Genomic DNA, 26,482 nt, shown 5'->3' with positions numbered 1-26,482 from the left:
GAAGGAGTATGGAGTAACGTTAGTTACAACATGGTGAGGATGAATTAAATTATTCAACATCTTGCTAGCTAACAGTTACAAATTGGCTACCTAGCAACATGACATTTATAATTTCCAGAGGCAGTGGAAATGCACTTTTAGCACGCCCACCAAGGCCAGCCCAAGGGTTGACTTCAAAGTGCCAATGAAACGGGGCTTTAGTTTTAATTTAAGGTTAGGCATAAGGTTAGCAGTGTGGTCAATGTTAGGTTCAAAATACTATTTTAAGTAGGTACATTTGTAGAAAAAGGCAGGGTTTATGACTTTGGCTGGTAACTCGTGATGACAAGGCACAATATAAAGTGTTTTTTTTCTCTGAAAGTTGTCGGGATGTCACGTGTCCTACAATATCAGTATACTCGTAACAATCAAATCATTACGAAACTTATATTCGATCAAATAAGTCACAAGTAACAAATAAGAGATTCATTTTTTTTGTTAAAAACCTCTGAAGGCACAGCGCCTTTAAAAAAACTAAAAAACTAAAATGACATACCCAAAACTAACTGCCTGTAGCTCAGGCCCTGATATGCATATTCTTGGTACCATTTGAAAGGAAACACTTTGAAGTTTGTGGAAATATGAAAGGAATGTAGGAGAATATAACACAACAACTCTGGTAAAAGATAATACAAAGAAAAACCCAACTGTTCTTTTGTATTTTTTTGTACCATCGTGTTTGCAATGTAAGAGAAAGGCCATAATGTATTATTCCAGCCCAGGTGCAATTTAGATTTTGGCCACTAGCTGGCAGCAGTGTATGTGCAACGTTTTAGACTGATCCAATGAGCCATTGCATTTCTGTATCAAGACTGCCCAAATGTGCCTAATTTGTTTATTAATAACTTTTCATGTTAAAAATTGTGCACTCTCCTCAAACAATAGCATGGTATTATTTCACTGTAATAGCTACTGTAAAGTGGACAGTGCAGTTATATTAACAAGAATTTAAGCTTTCTGCCAATATCAGATATGTCCTGGGAAATGTTCTTGTTACTTACAACCTCATGCTAATCGCATTAGCCTACGTTAGCTCAACCGTCCCGTGGCTGGGACTCCGATCCCGATTAACCAAATTCAATATTCTCTCATTGGCCATACGAAAACTCCTCGCTTGGTATGTGAACAAAACGGCACCTGCTTGAGAAGATAGATTTTGGGCCCGGTTATCCCTCTCGCTTTGCCTCTTCCCCTCTGGTAGCAGTCATTGTTAGAAGTGATACCAATTTTGTAGAAGTTACATCATAGTCCTGTTCTCTACAATGAGAGTTTTGCTCTCGTAGAAAATTACTTAGAGGGCGGCTAGTGGTATGTGTAGGGAGGTTCTGAGTACCGCTGTTTTCTATTCTACTTCATAATTATTGCACCCACATGGTGTCCCAGCTCTACCAGTTCGTGATGGGAAGAATGGAAATATTTGTCTTCTTTCTTTTCATTTACTAACTGGCCACCGGACTACAGAAACTATAGCAATGGAACGGAGGTAATGGAATAGCAAAACTATAATGTTAGCAATGGGAATATGGCATGAGAGATAGAAAAAAAGGAAAACTAAGAGTGAAACATAACATACGTATATACTGTATTTATATATATAGTAGCATGGGTATTGAACGATACCAGAGGGTGGATTAAAAAAATCACTAATATAAGAAGTAGACGGTACATGTTTGGTCTTTGGGCTAAATGTATACATTATGATTTGCCTCTGAACTGTATGTGAATCCCTCTGCAATCTACTGGCACTAACCATCCAAAACTAGGACTTCAACCAGGCTGTCACTATACTATGCTATATTATTCTATCTCTCATTCTTCTGTTCTCATCTCAATTCAATTCAATTCAAGGGGCTTTATTGGCATGGGAAACATGTGTTAACATTGCCAAAGCAAGTAAGGTATATAATATATAAAGTGAAATAAACAATAAAAATTAACAGTAGACATCACACATACAGAAGTTTCTGTTAAAAACAATAAAGACATTACAAATGTCATATTATATATATATATATATACAGTGTTTTTACAATGTGCAAATGGTAAAGGACACAAGATAAAATAAATAAGCATAGATATGTGTTGTATTTACAATGGTGCGTGTTCTTCACTGGTTGCAGTGTTTTTACAATGGCAACAGGTCACAAATCTTGCTGCTCTGATGGCACACTGGAATTTCACCTTTTCTCTCTCTCTCTCTCTCTCTCTCTTCTCTCTCTCTCTCTCTCTCTCTCTCTATCTCTCTCTCTCTCTCTCTCTCTCTCTCTCTCATTATACCAGTGTAGCAACTATGTCACCTACATAGATATTACCAAATCCCTTTCAATTCACATTCCTTGCAGAAATAATTATTTGCAAACCTTTTAAAACGTCCAGAAAAACAGTGGTCGTAGAAAGGTATTTGTACTTTAAAAGACGTTTTATATGAGTGGATGAAAGATTTCTGGCAGTGTTTAAATGTCCTAGTTTTCTTGTTTACCTAAAACTCTATGTATCAAAGTGAGCCTATGAGGACCTTGGGGATCAGATGTACTATTATACCCATTGATCAAACGTATAACAGACAGACACTGCTCAAAAGGACTTGTTTGTGATATCTACACTCAGTTGCCACTTTATTAGGTTCCCCACCCTATTCACAAAAATAAATTGCTCCTACATACACCAAGTCCAGTGGTCTTGGCTTGCTGGACACTGAAGCATGCAGAGAAGTATTCAGGTATTCTGTTACTGTTTGTTTGAACTTTAGAAAGTGCAAAATGACAGCACAGTCTGTGATGGTCTTTTGTAACTCAGAAAAGTTACAAAACTGTTTTTTTAAATAACAGTCTATCTCCTTTCCCAGTTTCATCAACTGTTTTGAATTCACAATGTTCTACATGCATAGGGGGTTGTACCTAATAAAGTGACCACTGAATCTATAGACTTTCCACAATGTGTTCTGGGAATACCCTGGGTATTAAACATTTGGCTGTAAGCATTGAACAGTTGAATCTATTACCTCAGGAAAAAAGCCTGAAAAAGGAAATACTGATACTTGAAAATACATTTTGGGAGGTTTAATGTACTTTGATGTAGGTTTGATGTACCTACTATAATTATTGTAATTCATGTTATATATATTTCTAAATCCCACATGGTGATCTCTCGGAACCTTGCTGTTTTTATGTCTTAGCCATTAGGGGAGGTGTTATTTTTATTCTGCTTTAGGCTAACAGGAAATACAGAAAAAAGGAGGGGAATTCTCAGACTTACAGTAGCTTACAACAAAGTTGACTAGGTGTTTTCGAGGTAAACTTTTGGCTCCAATGGGTCGTGTAAAGCAGAAAGACGATCTTTGGGGTACCCTTTGCTACAGGGTGTGGGAAGGGGACAAAGCACAGACAGTGAGAGAACAATTTAGTATGCAACTGTGAGGGACAGATTTTGTAATTGAAGCACAACCTTTAGAACTATGGGTTCCAGAAAGCATCTTTAAATGTGTCAACAATGCATACAAATGCAGTCCTCTTTTTTTCCAGTCTTCAATGCGAAGCAAGACCAATCAATGTGTGCTTTGCATCATCCAGAGAAAACCGATGTGACTAACTGGGTTAGTCTTTGTGTAAAATAGCAGTAGGCTATGAAAACTCATGTAGTTTCATCCTTCAAGACATTTAGAAGTATGAAATGTTGTCTTGAAACTTTTTTTATCAGGGTTATCCTTGTATTGTTTGGGTTGCACATTTTGGGGAATATTCAGAGGTGGAAATTTTCCGTGGGAATTAACTGGCATATATGGGAATTAACGGAAATATATGCAATTTAATATTAATATCATTTATATGTAGATGTTTTTTACATTGAATATATTTACCATATCATATGGAGACAGAAACATAAATATTTTACCTTATCATAAGTAGACAAAATTAAATCTTTCCAATATAATGTTTTTAAATAAAATTGTTACGAATTGAACTTTAATTAAATAAATTGACTCTTCACATGGGATGATTTCACAGAACATGAAGGAAAAGGAGATACTGAATGATCCCCAATGATCCATCACATCTCCCAAAAACGTTTTCAACATACATCTGTAGAATTATAGTCTAGATACTAAAGCTTTGGTTGTCTTCCTCTAAGGCTTCCATGTCTTCTCCCGGGACCTCCTCAATGTCGACCTCTTGAACATCAGACTCTGAGGCCTCATCTTTACTGTCACTTTCCAACCTTGTTGAGGATGGCTCGTTGTCAGGCTCAAAAAGCCTCAAATTTGCCTGGATGGCCACCAATTTTTCAACTCTTGTATTGGTCAGAAAGAGCCTCAGACCCACAAAGTACAGTGCCTTACGAAAGTATTCGGCCCCTTGAACTTTGCGACCTTTTGCCACATTTCAGGCTTCAAACATAAAGATATAAAACTATTTTTTTGTGAAGAATCAACAACAAGTGGGACACAATCATGAAGTGGAACGACATTTATTGGATATTTCAAACTTTTTTAACAAATCCAAAACTGAAAAATTGGGCGTGCAAAATTATTCAGACCCCTTAAGTTAATACTTTGTAGCGCCACCTTTTGCTGCGATTACAGCTGTAAGTCGCTCGGGGTATGTCTCTATCAGTTTTGCACATTCGAGAGACTGACATTTTTTCCCATTCCTCCTTGCAAAACAGCTCGAGCTCAGTGAGGTTGGATGGAGAGCATTTGTGAACAGCAGTTTTCAGTTCTGTCCACAGATTCTCGATTGGATTCAGGTCTGGACTTTGACTTGGCCATTCTAACACCTGGATATGTTTATTTTTGAACCATTCCATTGTAGATTTTGCTTTATGTTTTGGGTCATTGTCTTGTTGGAAGACAAATCTCAGTCCCAGTCTCAGGTCTTTTGCAGACTCCATCAGGTGTTCTTCCAGAATGGTCCTGTATTTGGCTCCATCCATCTTCCCATCAATTTTAACCATCTTCCCTGTCCCTGCTGAAGAAAAGCAGGCCCAAACCATGATGCTGCCACCACCATGTTTGACAGTGGGTATGGTGTGTTCAGGGTGATGAGCTGTGTTGCTTTTACGCCAAACATAACGTTTTGCATTGTTGCCAAAAAGTTCAATTTTGGTTTCATCTGACCAGAGCACCTTCTTCCAGATGTTTGGTGTGTCTCCCAGGTGGCTTGTGGCAAACTTTAAACGACACTTTTTATGGATATCTTTAAGAAATGGCTTTCTTCTTGCCACTCTTCCATAAAGGCCAGATTTGTGCAATATAAGACTGATTGTTGTCCTATGGACAGAGTCTCCCACCTCAGCTGTAGATCTCTGCAGTTCATCCAGAGTGATCATGGGCCTCTTGGCTGCATCTCATTCAGTCTTCTCCTTGTATGAGCTGAAAGTTTAGAGGGACGGCCAGGTCTTGATAGATTTGCAGTGGTCTGATACTCCTTCCATTTCAATATTATCGCTTGCACAGTGCTCCTTGGGATGTTTAAAGCTTGGGAAATCTTTTTGTATCCAAATCCGGCTATAAACTAAGTATCTCGGACCTGCCTGGTGTGTTCCTTGTTCTTCATGATGCTCTCTGCACTTTTAACGGACCTCTGAGACTATCACAGTGCAGGTGCATTTATACGGAGACTTGATTACACACAGGTGGATTGTATTTATCATCATTAGTCATTTAGGTCAACATTGGATCATTCAGAGATCCTCACTGGAGAGAGTTTGCTGCACTGAAAGTAAAGGGGCTGAATAATTTTGCACGCCCAATTTTTCAGTTTTTGAATTGTTAAAAAAGTTTGAAATATCCAATAAATGTCGTTCCACTTCATATGATTGTGTCCCACTTGTTGTTGATTCTTCACAAAAAAATACAGTTTTATATCTTTATGTTTGAAGCCTGAAATGTGGCAAAAGGTCGCAAAGTTCAAGGGGGCCGAATACTTTCGCAAGGCACTGTATCTTCCAACAGGGGGCTGATGAGATATGTTTGGAAAGACTGCCATATTGCATCTCCATCCCAAAGCCCTTGCTTGGAAGTGTACTTCGTCAGACTACCTAGAACCTTGCGCTCATCCAGGCCAAAGTGGAGAGACACGGTAGTGATGATACTATAGGCCTTGTTGATCTCTGCATCAGACAGGATACTCTTGCCAGCATACTTGTGGTCCAACATGTACGCTGCGGCGTGTATGGGCTTCAGGCAGAAGTCTTCATGCTTTTCAATGTATTTTAGAACTGCAGTTTCCTCTGCTTGGAGCAACAGTGAAGTGGACAGAATGGCATTGTCTCCCTCAATCTGTGCAATGGCTACTGCTATTGGTTTCATGAGTTTCAGGTTGCTTACCACTCCCAAAATACATCATCCAGGAAGATACTCTTGATGGGGCTGTCCATGTCAGCAGACTGTGATATGGTCATTTCTTGGAGAGACTCCTTCCCCTGCAGGAGACTGTCAAACATGATGACAACACCTCCCCAAAGACTGTTGCTGGGCAGCTTAAATGTGGTGCTCTTATTCTTTTCACTTTGCTAGGTGAGGTAGATTGCTGCTATAACTGGATGACCCTTCACATACCTAACCATTTCCTTGGCTCTCTTGTAGAGTGTGTCCATTGTTTTCAGTGCCATGATGTCCTTGAGCAGATTCAATGCATGAGCAGCACAGCCAATGGGTGTGATGTGAGGTTAAGACTCCTCCACTTTAGACCAAGCAGCCTTCATGTTCGCAGCATTGTCTGTCACCAGTGCAAATACCTTCTGTGGTCCAAAAGGTCATTGATGACTGCCTTCAGCTCATCTGCAATGTAGAAACCGGTGTGTCTGTTGTCCCCGGTGTCTGTGCTCTTATAGAATACTGGTTGAGGGGTGGAGATGATGTAGTTAATTATTCCTTGCCCACGAACATTCGACCACACATCAGAGATGATTGCAATACAGTCTGCTTTCTCTATGATTTGCTTGACCTTCACTTGAATGTTGAACATCCAGCAATTTAGTAGATAAAGCATGTCTGGTTGGAGGGGTGTATGCTGGAAAAAGAACATTCAGAAATCTCTTCCAATACACATTGCCTGTGAGCATCAGAGGTGAACCAGTTGCATACACATCTCGAGCAAGACATTCATCAGCATGTCTCTAACTACGTTCCTCCATTTAGTCAAAAAACTTCTGATTCCAGGAGGACCATGAGCTGTTGCTATCGATAAGGTGTCTGATTTGACCTTGAATAGAAGTATACAAACAAGGGCACTGCGTTCATCCACCTCTGGCCTGCTCGCCTCCCTACCACTGAGGAAGTACAGTTCCCGCTCAGCCCAGTCAAAACTGTTCGCGGCTCTGGCCCCCCAATGGTGGAACAAACTCCCTCATGACGCCAGGACAGCGGAGTCAATCACCACCTTCCGGAGACACCTGAAACCCCACCTCTTCAAGGAATACCTAGGATAGGATAAAGTAATCCTTCTCACCCCCCCCTTAAATGATTTAGATGCACTATTGTAAAGTGGCTGTTCCACTGATGTCAGAAGGTGAATTCACCAATTTGTAAGTCGCTCTGGATAAGAGCGTCTGCTAAATGACTTAAATGTAAATGTAATACAGACTTTTGTCAGAGGTTGCTTGTTGTGACCGCTGAGGGAACTTTATGCACTTGGCCAGATGATTCTGCATCTTTGTTGCATTCTTCAGAAATTATTTAGCACAGTATTTGAAAATGTACACAGCTTTTCCTTCTACATTAGCTGCAGTGAAATGTCTCCACACATCAGATAGTGTCTGTGGCATTTTCCTGTAAAGTTTAGAAAAACATAAGTAACAAAAAGAAAACGAATACAATTCCATGTACAGATAGATAGTTAAGCAGTTAGATGAAACAACTCCTTTGTAAGATACATGTTTTAAAATGAAACATGTATGGAAACAGGTGAATTAACACTCCTCAGTTAGCAGGCTCAAGCAAGCTAAACCCCACATGGTAGCAAAAACTAACCAGCAGAAATGGTTAACAAGTTAGAAATTATTTAAACACACTTTGCTGTAGGCTACTAGTTACAAGTTAACAAAAATGTTGTATGTCATATACAATATATTCACCCCACCCAGTATTGTAATCAAAAGTTACCAGAAAACATGCAGTCCTTGGCTCAGACAGTGTAGTAGTGTGGGCTCAAAAGCATCTCATTCGTGTGAAAGTCAAATAAATGCATATAAATATAAATTCAGAAATTCAATTACATTTGAAAATGTTCCTAATTGCAAAAGCATGTAACAGAATTAGGGTATTCCATAACTGTAATTTACATGTAAATAAACATAACCCTGTTTTATGTTTTTAATACTGCAGATAGAATGCTCTGTATGCCAGAGATGGTACCATTCAGCTTGTCTGTGGATGACAAAGAAGGACTTCAACAAAGCTAAAATAGAAAATGATTGGATTGCTGTTAAATTAGAGACCTATTAATAAATGACTGTTGTGCCTTGTAACTACTTTAAAATGTGGAGCTGTTGCACTAAAAATGCGAACATTGATTTGGCATACAACTTAAGATTGTAAACATTGTAGAACTTTATGTAAACATTGTCTAACTTCATATAGAACAAATTGCACTTGAAATGAACATTTCTTTAAAGTTATTGCAAATAAATGCACATTTTCATTTTTTTCCGAGACAATCACTGAATTAGATTTCTTCATCTTTAAATGCAATATTTGAGATGTTATGTATTTATATCAAGTCAAAACGTCATGTTTTTGGGCGAATGTCTGTTGAATGTATTTCTATAAAATCAAAACTGTAATTTTTCTTCAAAACAAAGGTTGTAAAAGTATGCCATACATTTATAGAATAAAGCATATCTAATTTGAAGATTATGTGACAAACGGTGAATTAGTTATTGATTTTTACATTTTTAAATGGCATTTGGCGAATGTCTGATGATTGTCTGTTAAATATCCGAATGTGTGAATATAAAACGATATTTACCTCGGTGCAACCTCGCTTATTCATGGACATCGAAGTCGATCGATGCCACGCCTTCTTAATCACATCCACTCGGAGTTTGTGCTGTAGTACAAATAAACACAACTGCTTATTTGGAAGTGAAAAAGCGAGGTAAATTATCTAGTATTTTCTGTATTTCTTCCCGCATAATTCTAAACAATTTTATTTTAAACAGTTACGTGTTGCTTTAACATCTTGTAGACAGGAAGTAATCTGTATTCGCTCTGGCAAACAGTGTTGTATGCTAAGGTTAACGTTAGCTGGCCTTTTAGCTAGCTGTTTAAAAATTTAATAGCTTTTATAATGTATGTAAAAAAAAAAAAAAGACTAATACAAATTGTGTAAGCACGTGGAAATACTTTTTAGCGATGTATTTATTTCAGACTCATTATGATTTAAAAGTGGCGCGCTGTCAGTGACGGGACTGTGAAACTCAATCTCCCATGTTTCTGCAGTCCCGGAACTGACCCTGTTGGTTTTTTGTTTGTATTTATTTATTTTTTACATGTATTTTTGAAATATGTGTTTTTCTCCGTGTTGTCATTTGCGTGGGCATCGTTTTCGTGAAGTTCTCAGCTAATCCGTCTATAGCCTCTCCCAAACGGGATGCATTTCTCCGACCAGTTGGTGGCGGCAACATTTTAACGTTACCTTTTGAGTGTAGTTAGCCATAAAACCCAAAGAAGAATTCATCCGCCATTTCACTAGCTTGCAGCCGACCAGTCTCTCCAAAGTCATACATTAAACCCTATATTTATTCAATACTGCGTAAGTGAAGGTCCACTGCCAAACTTGGGCAATATTTTAATAACTTTGTTGAAGTACTGACCGCAAATTCATTCAGCAACAAAACAGCGGAAACAGGATAAGCTGCGAAGATGTCGACCGAGGCCGCTGCTACGGAGAAACCAGGCCAGGGGTAACGTTTCATTAATTTATTCTTTTGTTAGCTAGTTGGCTAACTAAACGTGTTAATTAATTTTACCTTCCTCTTCGCTAAGGTTAGGCTACGTGTACATTGTCTCAAAATGCCTAGTAGCAGCTAGCTTAATGGTTATCTAACTGGCTAATCACCACTAACTAACGTTAGCTAATCAATTGATTCTGCTAACGTTAGCTACAAATGTGCGTGCTTGCACAAAATTAACTCGCTAACTGACCAACTTGACCTCGTCCTCTTATTTTATTTTAGTGAAGTACGCCATCCATTGCGACACTTTTTTTTGCGGTGGGGGGGGGGGGGTTATTAACGCAACTTGTAGTGTTGGTCTTATGTTTCATGAGCTGAAATAAAATATCCCAGAAATTGTGCATACGCACAAAAAGCTTATTTCTCTTAAATGTTGTGCACAAATGTAACCCTGTTCGTGAGCATTTCTCATTTGCCAAGATAATCCTTCCATCTGACAGGTGTGGTATATCAAGAAGCTGATTAAACAGCACCTTGTGCAGGGGACAATAAAATGCCATTCTTAAATGTGCAGTTTTGTCACACAACACAATGCCAGAAATGTCTCAAGTTTTGGGACCATGCAATTGGCATGCTTACTGCCAATTGTCCACCAGAGCTGTTGCCAGATAATTTAATATTACATTCTCTACCATAAGCTGCCTCAAGTCATTTTAGGGAATTTGGCTGTATGTCCAACCGACCTCACAAACGCAGGCCACGTGTACCCACGCCAGCCCAGGACTTCCACATCCGGCTTCTTAACCTGCTGAATCTTCTGAGACCAGCCGCCCTGACAGCTGATTAAACAGTGGATTTGCACAACTGAAGAATTTCTGTACAAACTGTCAAAACTTCTCAGGGAAGCTCATCTGCGTGCTTGTCGCCCTCACCGGGGTCTTGACCTGGTTGCAGTTTGGCCTTGCTGGAGAAGTGTGCTCTTCACAGATGAATCCCGGTATCAGCTGTACTGGGAAGATGGCAGACAGAGTGTATGGTGTTGTGTGGGAGCGCAGTTTGCTAATCTCAAAGTTGTGAACAGAGTGCCCCATGGTGGTGCTATGGTATGGGCAGGCATAAGCTACGAACAACAAACACAATTGCATTTTATCGATGGCAATTTGAATGCACAGAGATACCGTGATGAGTTCCAGTTACCTCCAATACCCATCAAGTTTGTACAGCCATCGAAGAGTGGGACAACATTCCATAGGCCACAATCAACAGCCTTATCAACTCTGAAGATGTCACACTGAGGTAAATGGTGTTCACACCAGATACTGACTGGTTTTTGGTTTTCTGATCACACCCCTACCATTCTTTTTAGAGTATCTGTGATCAACATATGCATATCTGTATTCAGTTATGTGAATTCCATAGATTAGGGCCTAATTTATTTCAATTGACTAATTTCCTTACAATTTTTACTGAGTTACACTTCATATGTTTCGTTTAATATTTTTGTTCTGTGTATTTGGTCTTGCGGAGTAGCCAACTAGCTAGTTATTCAAACACGAGATGGGTTGGTTGTTTAGCAACAACTGAGCCGTGCGCAACTATGGGGCAAAACAGACAGGGTTGGTTTAAGTTGTTCACAACATGTAAGCTAAATTTCATCTTCAATATTTACAAAAAACTATATATATATTTGCACGTTCAGCACTTCTCTCAAATACATTATTGACATGAAATCAGTCACCTCAAAATAAGACATGGTATCAATGACAAGAAACTAGCTTGTTTCATCTTCTTTCTTTCTAGTGATCTGGCCAATCAGAATCACAACAACACACAGACTTCTGCTCCATGCACATAGTTTTTGTCAGCTCACCCATCTATGGAATATATTGCATATCTGGTAAAGGGGTGAATGTAGCAGACTAAACTCCTCCAGAATTTAGGATGAAGCTGAGCGGTGACTGGAGACTGGAGTTTCGACGTCACACACAATGGAAGGTTTTCTCAATCTTCTGATTAGCACCCAAAGACAATCCCACAACTACAACGTGTAATTTCAGGCTATTCTTTGGTTGCTGAAATTAGTAGTTTTTGATAACTACAATTTGTGACATTGGAGCTTCAGTACACCCACACTAGTCCCTGCTCCACTCCATCGTAAATCTTGGAGTTGAATTTAATTGGCTAGGACGAAAGGGAAGCTAACCTCTTTTCAGACAGCCAGCGGAATATTGCAGAGTTCCCCGCCGAGTACGCTACTTACCCCTCTAGTAAATGTGCGCTTTGACACCATAAGCATGCATTTAAAATTTATTTACATTCAACAGAAATATTTATTAAAAAATAGCTCGCTCGAGTGGGCAAGCTGTTGGACATATATACTGACGTTTAACCACGCAGACTGTTTTTCTACTGCGACTGGTCAACAACTGCATCGCTTGAAAAAAATAGAGCAGAATCCTATTTTCTCCGCCTCTGCTGAGCGGCTTCCACGAGCACCACCGGCTGCTCCACCTGGATAGAATTTCGCCCTCCGTCTAGGCTTCATTGTAAATGATTGAGCCACCCCGTTCGCCGCTTGCTGTCTGTCAGCGCCTTAGCCAGCTTTGTATGGGAGTTGTAGCCAAGTCGTGGCTCCTTAGCTAGCTTGAGCAACTAGTTAGACCAGGCCAGAAATACTCAGACAGGCTCTTGAAGTTGGTCTAAGAATAACCAATACAACACGAATGAAGAGTGCATTTAGCTAGCTAATATTTTACAGCTACATCTCTAGACATTAATACAAAGTGTAGCTAGCCATTTTTTGGGTAATTGGACGTTTCGACTCTTGTTCACCATCAGACCGACTCCATCAATCAATAGCTACAGATTGTAACACCAGATGTGATTTAAATCAAAAATATTTGAACCATTATACTGGTAGCTACAGGTGTGGCTAAACAAAACATCACCAGAGATTTAACTAACCTGGTATGGATGATACTATCTTTATCGATTCGTGGAGACGGGTCTCATAAAATGTCCAGTTGCAGGGGGTCTGTTTAGAAAATGCTGCGCTATTAAAATATTATTATTTTTTGGTCATTTAAGTAATCCGAAAATGTCTACTCCGCCATCTTGTCTATTTCTAGTCTTCTCTCATTGATCGAGAGATTAGATAAATACATGGAAACTGGAGACTTTTACATCACTGGTTAGAGGACAGTCGGGCTACATTTTGGAATGTTGCGTTTTAGTACTGGTTCACCAAAACAAAGACAGAAGGAACACTTGTCATCAATGTTCCCTCACATTTTCTGGGGTACTGAGGACATTTTAGGTCTTGTGAGAGGAAACTAGAACGTTGTGAGAACTTTTTGTAACTTCCGGTGCACGTATACTGTGAGGCTGTACCAGTACAGTTGTAGCCACAATGGCCTATTGGCTACTGTCTATTTGACCATAATGTAGGTCTACCAACAAAACCAATGGAGCAAATCCCATAACATTTCCACTTGGAAATAATTTTTGATTTATGTGCCTGCAGGAGCCTGTATGTGGCATTCAATGCAGGCCTACATTGCATGACTTTATTATTATTATTATTATTTTTTAAATTTACGTTATGAAGGGCTTGCCATTAAATATTTTTACTGTCAATTTGACTGTAAATTGCATTGTAATGATGACAGAAACCACCATATTCAAGCCTGTCTCAAAATACAACACGGCCCCTTAAATTAAGACCAGCTTTTTACCTGAATTTTCAAAGAAATGTAGCCTACATGTTTGGTGCTCTTCTAGGAAGCAGTAACTACCCATTGCTGACCTATACTTATCTGTAACTGGGTTAAAAACATTTAAACGTGTTAACCCTCGCAAGGCTGCAGGATCAATCCCTATACCAGTCTGCTGTTCCCACATGCTTCAAGAGGGCCACCATTGTTCCTGTTCCCAAGAAAGCTAAGGTAACTGAGCTAAACGACTACCGCCCCGTAGCACTCACTTCCGTCATCATGAAGTGCTTTGAGAGACTAGACAAGGACCATATCACCTCCACCCTACCTGACACCCTAGACCCACTCCAATTTGCTTACCGCCCAAATAGGTCCACAGACGACGCAATCTCAACCCCACTGCACACTGCCCTAACCCATCTGGACAAGAGGAATACCTATGTGAGAATGCTGTTCATCGACTACAGCTCGGCATTTAACACCATAGTACCCTCCAAGCTCGTCATCAAGCTCGAGACCCTTGGTCTCGACCCCGCCCTGTGCAACTGGGTACTGGACTTCCTGACGGGCCACCCCCAGGTGGTGAGGGTAGGCAACAACATCTCCACCCTGCTGATCCTCAACACTGGGGCCCCACAAGGGTGCGTTCTGAGCCCTCTCCTGTACTCCGTTCACCCACGACTGCGCGGCAACGCACGCCTCCAACTCAATCATCAAGTTTGCGGACGACACAACAGTAGTAGGCTTGATTGCCAACAGCGACGAGACAGCCTACAGGGAGGAGGTGAGGGCCCTCGGAGTGTGGTGTCAGGACAATAACCTCACACTCAACGTCAACAAAACTAGGGAGATGATTGTGGACTTCAGGAAGCAGCAGAGGGAACACCCCCCTATCCACATCGATGGAACAGTAGTGGAGAGGGTAGTAAGTTTTAAGTTCCTCGGCATACACATCACAGACAAACTAAATTGGTCCACTCACACAGACCGCATCGTGAAGAAGGCGCAGCAGCGCCTCTTCAACCTCAGGAGGCTGAAGAAATTCGGCTTGTCACCAAAAACACTCACAAACTTCTACAGATGCACAATCGAGAGCATCCTGGCGGGCTGTATCACCGCCTGGTACGCCAACTGCTCCGCCCACAACCGTAAGGCTCTCCAGAGGGTAGTGAGGTCTGCACAACGTATCACCGGGGGCAAACTACCTGCCCTCCAGGACACCTACACCACCCGATGTTACAGGAAGGCCATAAAGATCAAGGACAACACCCACCCGAGCCACTGCCTGTTCACCCCGCTATCATCCAGAAGGCGAGGTCAGTACAGGTGCATCAAAGCTGGGACCGAGAGACTGAAAAACAGCTTCTATCTCAAGGCCATCAGACTGTTAAACAGCCACCACTAACATTGAGTGGCTGCTGCCAACACACTGACTCAACTCCAGCCACTTCAATAATGGGAATTGATGGGAAAGGATGTAAAATATATCACTAGCCACTTTAAACAATGCTACCTAATATAATGTTTACATACCCTACATTATTCATCTCATATGTATACGTATATACTGTACTCTATCATCTACTGCATCCTTATGTAATACATGTATCACTAGCCACTTTAACTATGCCACTTTGTTTACATACTCATCTCATATGTATGTACTGTACTCGATACCATCTACTGTATCTTGCCTATGCTGCTCTGCACCATCACTCATTCATATCTTTATGTACATATTCTTTATCCCCTTACACTGTGTATAAGATATTAGTTTTGGAATTGTTAGTTAGATTACTTGTTGGTTATTACTGCATTGTCGGAACTGGAAGCACAAGCATTTTGCTACACTCGCATTAACATCTGCTAACCATGTGTATGTGACAAATAAAAATTTAATTTGAACTCGCAAAGAATATCAACAAATGTGCACACGTGAGGCTCTGATCTGAAAAGCGCATTCACTTGTGGGTAAATGAACGAGATCCCTGCCAATAGAATTCTTCTCCTTTGCACTCTGGCTCTGCCTACAACAAAGTCAGACTCAATATTAAAAAGTTATATTTGTTTTGGTTTGCATTGAAAAGGGTCTGATTGTGATGTTAATTTGATCAAACTTTTATTTATATAGTGCAAACTCAGTGAAGTTCAATCTCATCTCTGCGCGGCTTGGCATTTCTTCTGCGCAGCAGTCCTGCAGGAGGTACAAGGCTGTGCACTTGCGTAGCTTAGAGGGGACATTGCTTGTCAGTCATTCCTTGATTTATCACGGCGAAATCAATTGCACAAAAGGGGGGAGATGAGGTTACACCTCCGGGTTGGATGTGCACTGTGTTAAGAAGCAGTGCGGCTTGTTTATCGGAGGACGCATGACTTTCTACCTTCGTCTCTCCCGAGCCCGTACGGGAGTTGTAGCGATGAGACAAGATTAGTAGCTACTAACAATTGGAGAGAGAGAAAAAAAAGTTGTTTTTTTTGCAGGTTTTGTTCACCAACCGAAAATATATTTTTGGTTATGGAAAAGATATTTCACAGCTATTTTGATGGTACAATGATTCTCTACACTAGTTTGTTGCAAACCAAAATTAGACAAATTATTTGAATTTTAGAAGGCAGGAAATGGCGGTGTGATTTTCTGCATGTTGCACTTTAAATTATTAGTTGGTCATATTTTTTTTATGTATATCGTGAATCGCTCATAAGTTACACAAAATCGATATGCATTTTAGGCCATATCGAAGAGTCCTAATTCAAAGGCCACAAGGGATTTTGGAATAACCTATACATGGTTAGTTAAATGACAACTTGTAGAAGGCTTATCTATATTTTGGAATGTTGGTTTTTGGGAGGCTGCCATCACGAAAAAGGGAACAAACACTTACTGTCAACTTCAATGAATCACGACCCGCCATAGGTTATCGACAGTGACAATGGTTGGCTGCTATTTAAGTGATAGTTTGACTGTCAAATCAGTGTGTTGGTGTGTGGCCAGCGACTTTTAGAGGCTTGGGCGGTATACCGTTTATACTGCAAACCGGAGTATTTTATTTTTAATACATTTGAGTGTTTGTAGCTACATTTTAAGTAAATATCTGCAGTGAACTTGTGCAATACTTTATGCGATAAAGACAATTTTTTTGTAAAAATTGTCTGTCCTGCAAATAGTTTAGGTCAGAGACTGTATAAAATGTTTCCAATGCACTCGTTAGCATTTAGTTAGCTTTCTCGATGGGCTTTTACATATACTTGTTAGCATTGTTAATCTTCGGTATTAGAGGCTCAGTATTACCAAATATCCCGTGATGGCACATGGTCGGTATGACAATCTGGACACCGCCCCAAGCCTGAGACCCCCCCGAATGATCCATGCCATTTGAAGGGGGAAAATGATAGCTTTCTAAGTCTTGCAACCCAAAGTGTGTGCATATGTGTAAAAAAAAAAAAGATATGGATCTCTTTTTAAGCAATTGATCTTGTCATTTGTGTTTTATAGTCAACTTTTATACTAACATCACTAATCTGAGGTAAAAAGGATGTGTAATTCCCCCCCAATTTGGATGTGGTCAAAACGTCAGCTTGTGTAATGTACTAATGCATACTGTCCGAATCATGGATAGTAACTGACGCAAACTCAGATTTCATCAATACCTTTCTCATAAGTTTAGCCATTTAGAAATGTAAAAAATGCTCTTATGCACAATTTAGCCAGCAGCATACCCCCCTGCATTCCACTGCTGGCTTGCTTCTGAAGCTAAGCAGGGTTGGTCCTGTTCAGTTCCTGGATGGGAGACCAGGTGCCGCTGGAAGTGGTGTTGGCGGGCCAGTAGGAGGCACTCTTTCCTCTGGTCTAAAAAAAACATCCCAATGCCCCAGGGCAGTGATTGGGGACACTGCCCTGTGTAGGATGCCGTCTTTTGGATGGGACGTTAAATGGGTGTCCTGACTCTGAGTAGGGGTGATCCCATGGCACTGGTTGTAGGGGTGTTAACCCTGGTGTCCTGGCTAAATTCCCAATCTGGCCCTCAAACCATCATGGTCACCTTATAATCCCCAGTTTGCAATTGGCTCATTCATCCCCCTCTCCCCTGTAACTATTCCCCAGGTCGTTGCTGCAAATGAGAACTTGTTCTGTCAACTTACCTGGTAAAATAACAGAAATTTAAAAAATTAACCGGGCGCTCCCCATAATGACTGTAGCAGCCCATTAATTCGACATCCCTACCATGATTGTGAGTGCAATATCAGGCTCCACTCCAGGTAGCTAGGCTTATCGTTCGAGTAGCTAACAAAAGCGGTCTGATTTTGTTGCAGCTAATTTAGCTAGTCAGCTAACTAAAGTCTTAATGAGTTCATCTATTCTTATGTATGTATTAGGTAACTATCTAACTAATGTGTTTTTTCTTTACAAAGGGAAATGAACGGCAAGGCCAAGCATGAACCCAATACCAGGAAGGAGAGGCCCCAGAAGCGTGGAGGTGGTCGCTTTGAGCCCTATGGAAACCCATCAAAGAGATACCGTGTGTTTGTCAGCAACATCCCATACGATGTGAAATGGCAGGCACTCAAAGATCTAATGAAAGAAAAAGGTAAGGTGTTGGATCCGCTGTAGCTATGAAGACCAGTAAGGCTAATGAAGCCTTCCATAACTGGTCATTTGTGTTGAACCACTTCACCATGTTGACTGGAAGGCCTCTGGCCTGTAAAGGACCCAAGTTGCAATTATTAGCTATGAGGTTCTTGGTATGTGGACTAGGTGGCAAAACGTCAAATGGGAGCGGCTTTTCCATGGATTGGCCTGTGTTCTGCTAACTCTCCGGGATGTTTCAGATTTCAGAACCGTTCTGTGATTTCTGCCATTGGCAAGTCATTTTTATAGTGTTGCGAATAGCATAAATTTGTGCTCAACTTTGGAGTGCTTGATCTCTTCAGCTACACTTGATTGAACAGTGGGAATCTACCAACTAAAGGGGGCTCTTCAAATGAAGTACAGAGCTTATAGTATATGGGCAATCAATTCCTGTGTTGGGTCTTGAATGGTATATAGCAAATTGCGTTTCTCACAAATGCCGAAAAATAGATCAACGTACTTATTACCTTGAGACATAATGAATTGCTCTCAGGTGCTTACGCAACAATTGTTAAAGCGGTTCTTGCTGCTTATGTTCTGTGCGATCCTTTTCTTGGAGATTGTCAAATGTAAGAATATTATAATGTTTGATAAATGGGTCTGTAATTATCTTAATTTGCAGCATGGATCAGTTGTCCTCAACTTATCTTCAATTTTGGATCCTGCAACGAAAGCAACTGTGTACTGTTTATCTAACAGTTTAAACAGACGTTTACATGTTTTTGGCAAAGCTATAGATATGTTAGAACGAATGTAGTAAGTAGCACCTGCTTTTAATCACAAAAGCATAGGTGTTCTGAGAGGTTACCAATGCTTTTCAGAAACAGAATTTAGTGTTTGGATATAATTGAATGTGGCGTTAAATTGCATTCTCTTTTTTAGGTTTGTTGTTTCCGCAGATCTCCATGTTGTACCGATCACGGATGTGTGTTTGCGATTTCTTGGGGTACAGGTCTACAAAATGAAGCCTCTTCTTACGCCTGTTCTTGTTTCAGCTGAGGATTGGTTCATGTCCATTTATGGTGCTGACACATTTGCTGGAATTAGCAATGGTTGTCCCTCTGTTAGTTACAAAGTTGGACACTGTTGTGCCTCCAGGTCTAATGTTGTGCCTCCAGGTTCAATGCATGTACAACTTTCCAAAAATGTCATTCTATAGCTGAGTTGGTACAATTTAGTTTTTTGTGTGTATTCATTCAAAGGTGCGGTAGAACCGTTATCAGTCAGTGGTTCTAAATACATTTAACAAGGAACATGGATTTTGAAAGGGTGGACTCGTGGTTTCAAAAGGCTTCGCAAACTTTAATTCTGTCAAGTTTATATTTAGAAAAGGGTTCCTCCATGCTGACAGTCCATCCGATAACAGGGCTGGTAGCTATTTGACTATTGTTCTTTTCATTCTATTGGTCTTTGTGTTTTGGGACTCGGCAAGGACAGGCTAAGAAGCCATTTTAGAGATCCAGTAAGAGCTTTTTGTAGATCTGTACCAGAATTGTGCTACTGAGGTGCTTGGGGGGAGGCTCTGGAGTAGCAGGCCGAGCTCATGGTCACCAACCGCTTGTGTGTCTGCTCTAAACCCCCATTGTTCTCTCGGCTTCTCTCCCTTGGTGTGTGTCGTCTGGAATCTGATTTGTAGTGGGTGAGGTAACGTACGTGGAACACTTAATGGACGGAGAAGGCAAATCAAGGGTAAGTGCAATAGACAAACCTGTGTTTGTCAGCTTGAGTTACCTTTTCTTTAATTGTGGGGATTTTCAGACATGGAGTTTTGATGAAATCGTGTCAAATGGGTGACGCTGAACAGAACATGTTGCAGTCTGGCACTGAATGTCATCTCATGGGTTGGCGTCGTATTGGGAATTCAGGTTCCAGTAGTTTGGAAAGTCCATTTTGCTGCAGATTTGTTCATCTGGGACTAAAGTCGGGCCCAGTCCCCAAGAGGTTGTAACATGCAATAGATTTGAGTCCATTGAATTGTTTTTGTGGAACAGATATTTCCTTCAAGAGTCCATTTTGTCTGTGGGACTTCTGCTTTTGATGTGGACAATGTTTTTAAGGGTTTAGATTCACCAGACTTCTGCATTTGTTATATTGTCTGGTGACCAGCTTTTAAGCTGTCAACTCAATTTGAAAGAGTAGCTGACTGTTCTAGGCTAAGGCCATACAAGTGAGTAGAATGTGTTTAACCTTGTCATTGAATATGCATGAAGTCATTGTTCTCTACATTGCCACAACTGATTACTAACTCAAATGTTTTTTCTATTTCAATGATGCTGTTGTGTGGTCTTCAATCAACAAAGGGTTGTGCGTAAGTATTTTCTTCATTCAGTCTTTATTCTTATAGATGTCTCAAAGTTAAGTTCCTGATATTCATCATGGTTTTTGTCGCAACAGGATTGTTGAGTTCAGGACTGAGGAGCTGATGAAGAAGGCTGTGGAGAAGGTCAACAAGCACAACCTGAATGGTCGGCCCCTGAAGGTTAAAGAGGTAAGCAATATTTGTTTTTAAGCTACTGACACTTAACACCAGAATAAAATAAATATCAATAGGCTTGTATTTCCTGTTTGGTAATGTTGCCAATGTTTCTCTAATCCTATTTCCCCAGGACCCCGATGGTGTGATTGCCCAGAGGGATTCACACAGGGCCCAGGGTGGTGGTGGTGGTGGCCCCCCAGGTGGCCATGGTGGAATGAACATGGGGATGGGGATGGATCACATGAATATGGAGCGGATGAACATGGACTGCATGGGCCCAGGACCGGGCGGCCCACCCATGGTCAACATCCCCCCCAGCCTCATGAACAACTCTAACATCCCCAATGAGATTATTCACGGGCTGCAGGCTGGCAAGATCGGAAGCACTGTCTTCGTAGCTAACGTAAGTCGCAGATTGTAGACCAGTATGCCAATATACATAGTTTAAAATATCAGATGAAGTCATATATTGCATTATGTTATTGCAAGTATTTTAACCTTGTCAATTAGGGATGCATCGATATTACAATTTTGGCCGATACCGATATCCTATATTTTCCTTGCCAAAAAAAGATACCGATATTTTACATTTCAGCTCCCCTTTAAGCGTTCTAGGACAGTTAAATAGTTGAAACACACACGCACTGACCAAAAAGTTATTTTGTTGGCATTTAAGTATGTCCCCATTACCAGTAAAACATAATCAAAACCTATTTCTTTCACTCGTTGTGCTGTTTAATTGTTCATTCGTTCAGTCTCAACCAGGATTTCATCATACATGTCAAGCAGCGAAGTTTCAGCTCTGTCTGTCCGTGGCCCCTCTTCCTCGGGTGCGCACTGTCACTATGTCCGTTTCCATCTTGTCCAGCGGTTTAACAGTCTCGCGTATACCCTGTTTCTTGTCTGCATAGAAGTAGCGGTCCTTGTACCTAGCATCGCTTGTTCACAGCCTATAGTAGAGTAGTTTTCCAAGTTAACCCGACGGTCTGTTGGCATTTTTGTTAAGCAGGTGTTTCAATGCTATGACAGAGGGTATCACGTCTGCTGCAGACGCAGTTGATTAGCTTATTTCTCCAGTCAGTTGTTCGAATGGCACTAGGAGTGTGTTCATGTTTTAAACATGTTCTCAAATGGCAGAAGTGGCATTCTTGAGAATGCAATACGGCTTTCCTCAGTACGAAGTCCTTGTCAAATTCCACATGCTCACGGGGCTGACATCGCTGGTCCAAATGTCAGTCGTGACGCCCATAGCAAGTAGCTCAGGGATGTGCGTTTCAACAATACTGTGTAACTCCGGTAGGGAAACATCTGAAAAATAGCACCTACTTGGTACAGCCGGGGCTCGAGGTGTTCGACTAGTCAGAAAAAGACAACATCATCTACGACAGAGAGCGGTTGAGTGTCAAGGGCAATGAATTCCATTATCTTGCTGTTAATGGAGTTGTCTTGCAGAAATGTTCTTACTCTTTCAAATGACTGCTCGACTTGAACTTGTTTAGTTGTTGGAAGTGTGTGCTTAGTCTTTCTGCTTTTTTTTCTGTGTAGTGCTGTATTTTTCGTGGCGCCATTACGTAATCTACCTACGTTATATGTATGCACGTCAGCTTTGACATCGCCGTTAAACTAGACATCGGGCTGATGTTGGCATTTTTAGCTAATATCGTCTGATTCCGATATGCTTACCGATATATTGTGCATCCCTATTGTCAATTTAATGTTTCCAGCTGGACTACACGGTTGGTTGGAAGAAGCTGAAGGAGGTGTTTGGCATGGCAGGAGTGGTGGTGCGTACTGACATCTTGGAGGACAAGGATGGGAATAGCAGGGGCATGGGCACTGTCACCTTTGACATGCCTATTGAAGCTGTCCAAGCCGTCAGCATGTTCAACGGTCAACTACTGTTCAACCGGGTCATGCATGTTAAACTGGTAAGCAACATTCTGGAGACTAACATTTGTTAATTTTAGTAAGTGTCAAACTGTACACATTTTAAGAAATGCTTGTATTGGATATTTCAGGATGAGAAGTCCTTGCCAAAAGGAGACTTTGCACCACAGGAGAGACCCCCAGCACTACCACGTAAGTACAATGTGTTACCCCTCCCCCCAAAGTTAACATGAAGTCAATGAAAAACAGAACTAATCTGTCAAATGTTGAGTATCTTCAAGGCTAGCTTCCATAGGATCTTCAATAGAAGGGCTCGTAGTAATTGTTTCTCTGTCATCATTGCTTTTCCCTCAGGTGGCCTGAGTGGCATTGGGCAGGGACTGGGGCCTGGTGGCCAACCCATTGACGCCACCGCACTGAACAGAGGTGGTGGAGGAGGAATGGGCAACATGGGACCTGGGGGTAAGGGGCTGTCTTTGCGATCCTCCTTCACATTGAACTTTCATTTGACTTCATCCAGTCACTCACTAATTGTTTGGTTTATAGGCATGGATGGCATGGGCTTCGGTGGTGGCATGGGTAGAATGGGAGGTATGTATGTTTTGTGCTGCGTTGAATGAGTGCAGTTCATCAAATCATTTGCATCGTGTTTTTTCTAATACATTTGAGTGTTAAAGATGACATTTTGTTCTGATTTCTTTTTTGTTCAAGGCATGGATAACTTTGGTGGAGGAATGAATAACATGGAGCGCTTTGGACCATCAGGAATGGGACGTATGAATGGTAAGGAAATTAATTTCACACTGACGTGGAACATTCTCGTTTGGCTGGTCTTCTAATAGTTTCAGCTCTTGTGTTGTCAGAGATGGACCGTGGGATTGGTGGTACTTTTGACCGGGAGTGTGGTCGAAATGAAATGGGCATGTCTCGCAATAATTTTGGAGAGTCCTTTGATAGAGGAATGGGTTAGTACTTTTAAGGATTTGCTAAATTTCTTGCTGATGTGTTGAACATGCCTGAAGCTGATTTCTCACAGGACCTAAACTCTGCCCCACTAGTCGTTGTCCTTTCTTTTTTATGTTTTCCCTTGACTTACAGGTAGCTCATTGGGCATGGACCGCATGAGCTCTGGCATGGATCGCCTGGGTGGTGGAATGGACCGTCTGGGTGGGATGGAGAGAATGGACCGCCTGTCTGATATGGACAGGCTGGGGGGCTCTGGCTTTGACCGTATGGGCTCTGGGCTGGACCGGCTGGGTCCCAGTATGGACAGACTTGGTTCTGGCCTGGATCGTATGAGCTCCAGCATGGACCGCCTGGGCCCAGCTGGGTTTGACTGCCTAGGCCCATCCAGTTTAGACCGCATGTCCGCCGGCCTGGACTTCACCTCCCCCATGGGCATGGCGGACCGCATGAGCACCGGCATGGAGAGGATGGGAACCAACTTTGACCGCATGGGGTCTGCTGGCATGGACCGCTTCCCGACCACCGGGCTGGACCGCATGGGCTCCACCATGGACCACATGGGCGCTGCCAGTGTTGGAGGCCAGTATGACCGGCCTGCTGAGATGGAACGTGGGGGCTTTGGAGGAAATGGTTTTGGAGGTCCTGGGGCCAATGCCAGGAAGGGCTGTCAGATCTTTGTCCGGAATGTAAGTGTCTCTAGAGAAATAAGTGTCCCCGTTGTTGTGGTCAAAGCGTATTCAGCATATTGAACTAGTATTCAACAGTCACCATTGTAAACTTCAACTGATCGATTTGACTCTTCTCTTGTAGCTGCCATATGACTTCACCTGGAAGGTGCTGAAGGATACTTTCAATACATGCGGTAAGAACATAATCTAAGCTTTTCTCCTCAATTTTGTGGTATCCAATTGTCTCGTCGCTGCAACTCCTGTATGGACTCGGTGAGACTAAGGTCGAGAGCCGTGCGTCCTCCGAAACCCAAACAACCCAAACAAGCACTGGTTCTTGAGACGATGCCCACTTAACCCGGAAGCCAACCACACCAATTGTGCGTCTCCCGGTCACGGCTGGCTTTGACCGATCCTGGACTCTAACCCAGAATCTCTGGTGGCACAGCTAGCACTGTGATGCAGTGCCTTAGACCACTGCACCACTCAGGAGGCCTTTTTACTATTTTCTACATTGTACAATAATAGTGAAGACATGTAGTAACCAAGTGTTAGGTCAAAATATATTTTAGAATCTTCAAAGTAGCCACCCTCAACCAGCTTCACCTGGAATGAAAACACGATAGCAACACGTGGCAGCAGCACATGGTAGCATTACAAAACATTGGCACAAAGGACAAAGTAGAGACAACCGTACATCAATCAAAGCAGCCACAACTTTCCGTAACAGTGTCCATGACTGAGATAAAATGGTCAAGTTTAAGTTGGACTGTTGAGGTGAAGGAAAAGCCGCCAACAAGTGCTCAGCATATGTGGGAACTCCTTCGACTGTTGGAAAAGCATTCCAGGTGATGCTGGTTGTGAGTGCAAAGGTTGGCTACTTTGAAGAATCTAAAATATATTTTGATTTGCCACTTTTTGGGTTACTACTTGATTCTGTTTTCATAGATTTGATGTATTCTATTCTACAATGTAGAAAATGGTAAAAAAAAAAAAAAGGACCTTGAATGAGTTGGTGTCAATTTGACTGGTACTGTACGTAAGGACTTTCTTGCACCCAAGAGACCAGTGCTGTAGTCAAGTCACTAAACATCTTTAGTTAAAAAAAATCTGAATGGTTACTTTAAGGGTAACTAGATATTACAGCTCTTGCAACATTTGCTGTTGTAGTTAGTATGTTAAATATGCAACTAAGAGATTTTCTGACGCATTCCCCTCTGGTCGAGTTCTAGGTAGTTAAGTCTCTTGTGATGTTGAAGTAATTATCTTAAATGTAATTTAACAGAATTGAAAAACATGTAAATGGAATGTTTTAAGTTTTAATGTTTTAACCCACAACATTTCACAATTACACCATGGTGAGTCTGACCCAAGATTCAATTGGAACTTCAGCCAAATTATTTTAAACGATGTGATTTCTTCTGCAGGTATCGTCCAATATGCTGACATCAAGACCGAGAATGGCAAGTCCAAGGGCTGTGGTGTGGTTCGCTTCGACAACCCGGAGACTGCCGAGAGAGCATGTCACACCATGAATGGCTACAGGCTGAATGGAAGAGAGATTGACGTCAGAATTGACAGAAATGCATAATTGTCCCAGATTGTCATTTTGACCCTGATATTTGCATATTTCTTGGTTTGTTGGACATTTGTAACAGTGCAAATGTGTACTTTTAGTTATTGTTCATCTGTGCATTTTTCTTTTTAGTAACCAAATTGTATTTCTTCATTTTACTTAAAGCTTCACTTCATTGCCTTTTTGTTCTGAGGTGTTTTGATAATAAATAACATTGGAATTTTGTTTTCCGTCTCTTCCTTGCCACTCAAATGTACTATGGCAGCTTGGAATCTTACTGGACCAGAGGTTTGTTTCACTATTCTAGTTAGTCAACATGTGTACTATATGAAATGAAACGCTGGTATTTAAACCTATTTCAAGACCCTGTCCCTGGGTGATAAACAAGCATGTCACCATGGAGGTTTTTGCCAGTGGTATTAGTAAGGTAGTTGAAACATTTGGGGACCTCAGACAGGGTAACCGAGGGAAAACAAAAAGCAGGTGCCAGCCGATCAGTGTAGTCACCTGCCGCTTATTTGTACAAAATAAATATACAAACGCAACTTGTCACTGGATATAAAGAATTACATCATAAATTAGAAGCCCAGTAACACGAAACAACTGTTCACACGGGAAGGTCTGACAATTTCTCCA

General features: G+C 41.3%; 1 protein-coding gene across 1 annotated transcript; it reads left to right on the top strand.

Moving 5' to 3' along the window:
• The first annotated feature begins 9,682 nt into the window (after nt 1-9,682).
• On the top strand, nt 9,683-26,071 carry LOC135512726 (heterogeneous nuclear ribonucleoprotein M-like). The gene is made up of 15 exons (XM_064935040.1): nt 9,683-9,942; nt 18,057-18,232; nt 19,910-19,962; nt 20,574-20,581; nt 20,668-20,761; nt 20,880-21,152; nt 22,474-22,677; nt 22,768-22,828; nt 22,991-23,098; nt 23,183-23,227; nt 23,348-23,419; nt 23,500-23,601; nt 23,735-24,288; nt 24,413-24,464; nt 25,698-26,071. The coding sequence occupies exons 1-15, from the start codon at nt 9,902-9,904 to the stop codon at nt 25,859-25,861; spliced, it is 2,007 nt and encodes a 668-aa protein (XP_064791112.1). The 5' UTR covers nt 9,683-9,901; the 3' UTR covers nt 25,862-26,071.
• Nucleotides 26,072-26,482: the final 411 nt, after the last annotated feature.

This window comes from Oncorhynchus masou, chromosome 24 (assembly GCF_036934945.1).
Source record: "Oncorhynchus masou masou isolate Uvic2021 chromosome 24, UVic_Omas_1.1, whole genome shotgun sequence".
In the NCBI taxonomy this organism is placed as follows: Eukaryota; Metazoa; Chordata; class Actinopteri; order Salmoniformes; family Salmonidae; genus Oncorhynchus; species Oncorhynchus masou.
The sequence above is the reverse complement of the archived record's forward strand: the minus strand, read 5'-3'. Positions and strand labels throughout refer to the sequence as shown.

What these genes read in the sequence shown, in the direction of transcription:
- LOC135512726 (XM_064935040.1), top strand. Translation starts at nt 9,902, where the DNA reads ATGTCGACCGAGGCCGCTGCTACGGAGAAACCAGGCCAGGG. An exon ending in AGATCTAATGAAAGAAAAAG is followed by an intron (nt 18,233 to 19,909) that starts GTAAGGTGTTGG and finishes TCTGATTTGTAG; the next exon opens with TGGGTGAGGTAACGTACGTG. An exon ending in GGCCCCTGAAGGTTAAAGAG is followed by an intron (nt 20,762 to 20,879) that starts GTAAGCAATATT and finishes CTATTTCCCCAG; the next exon opens with GACCCCGATGGTGTGATTGC.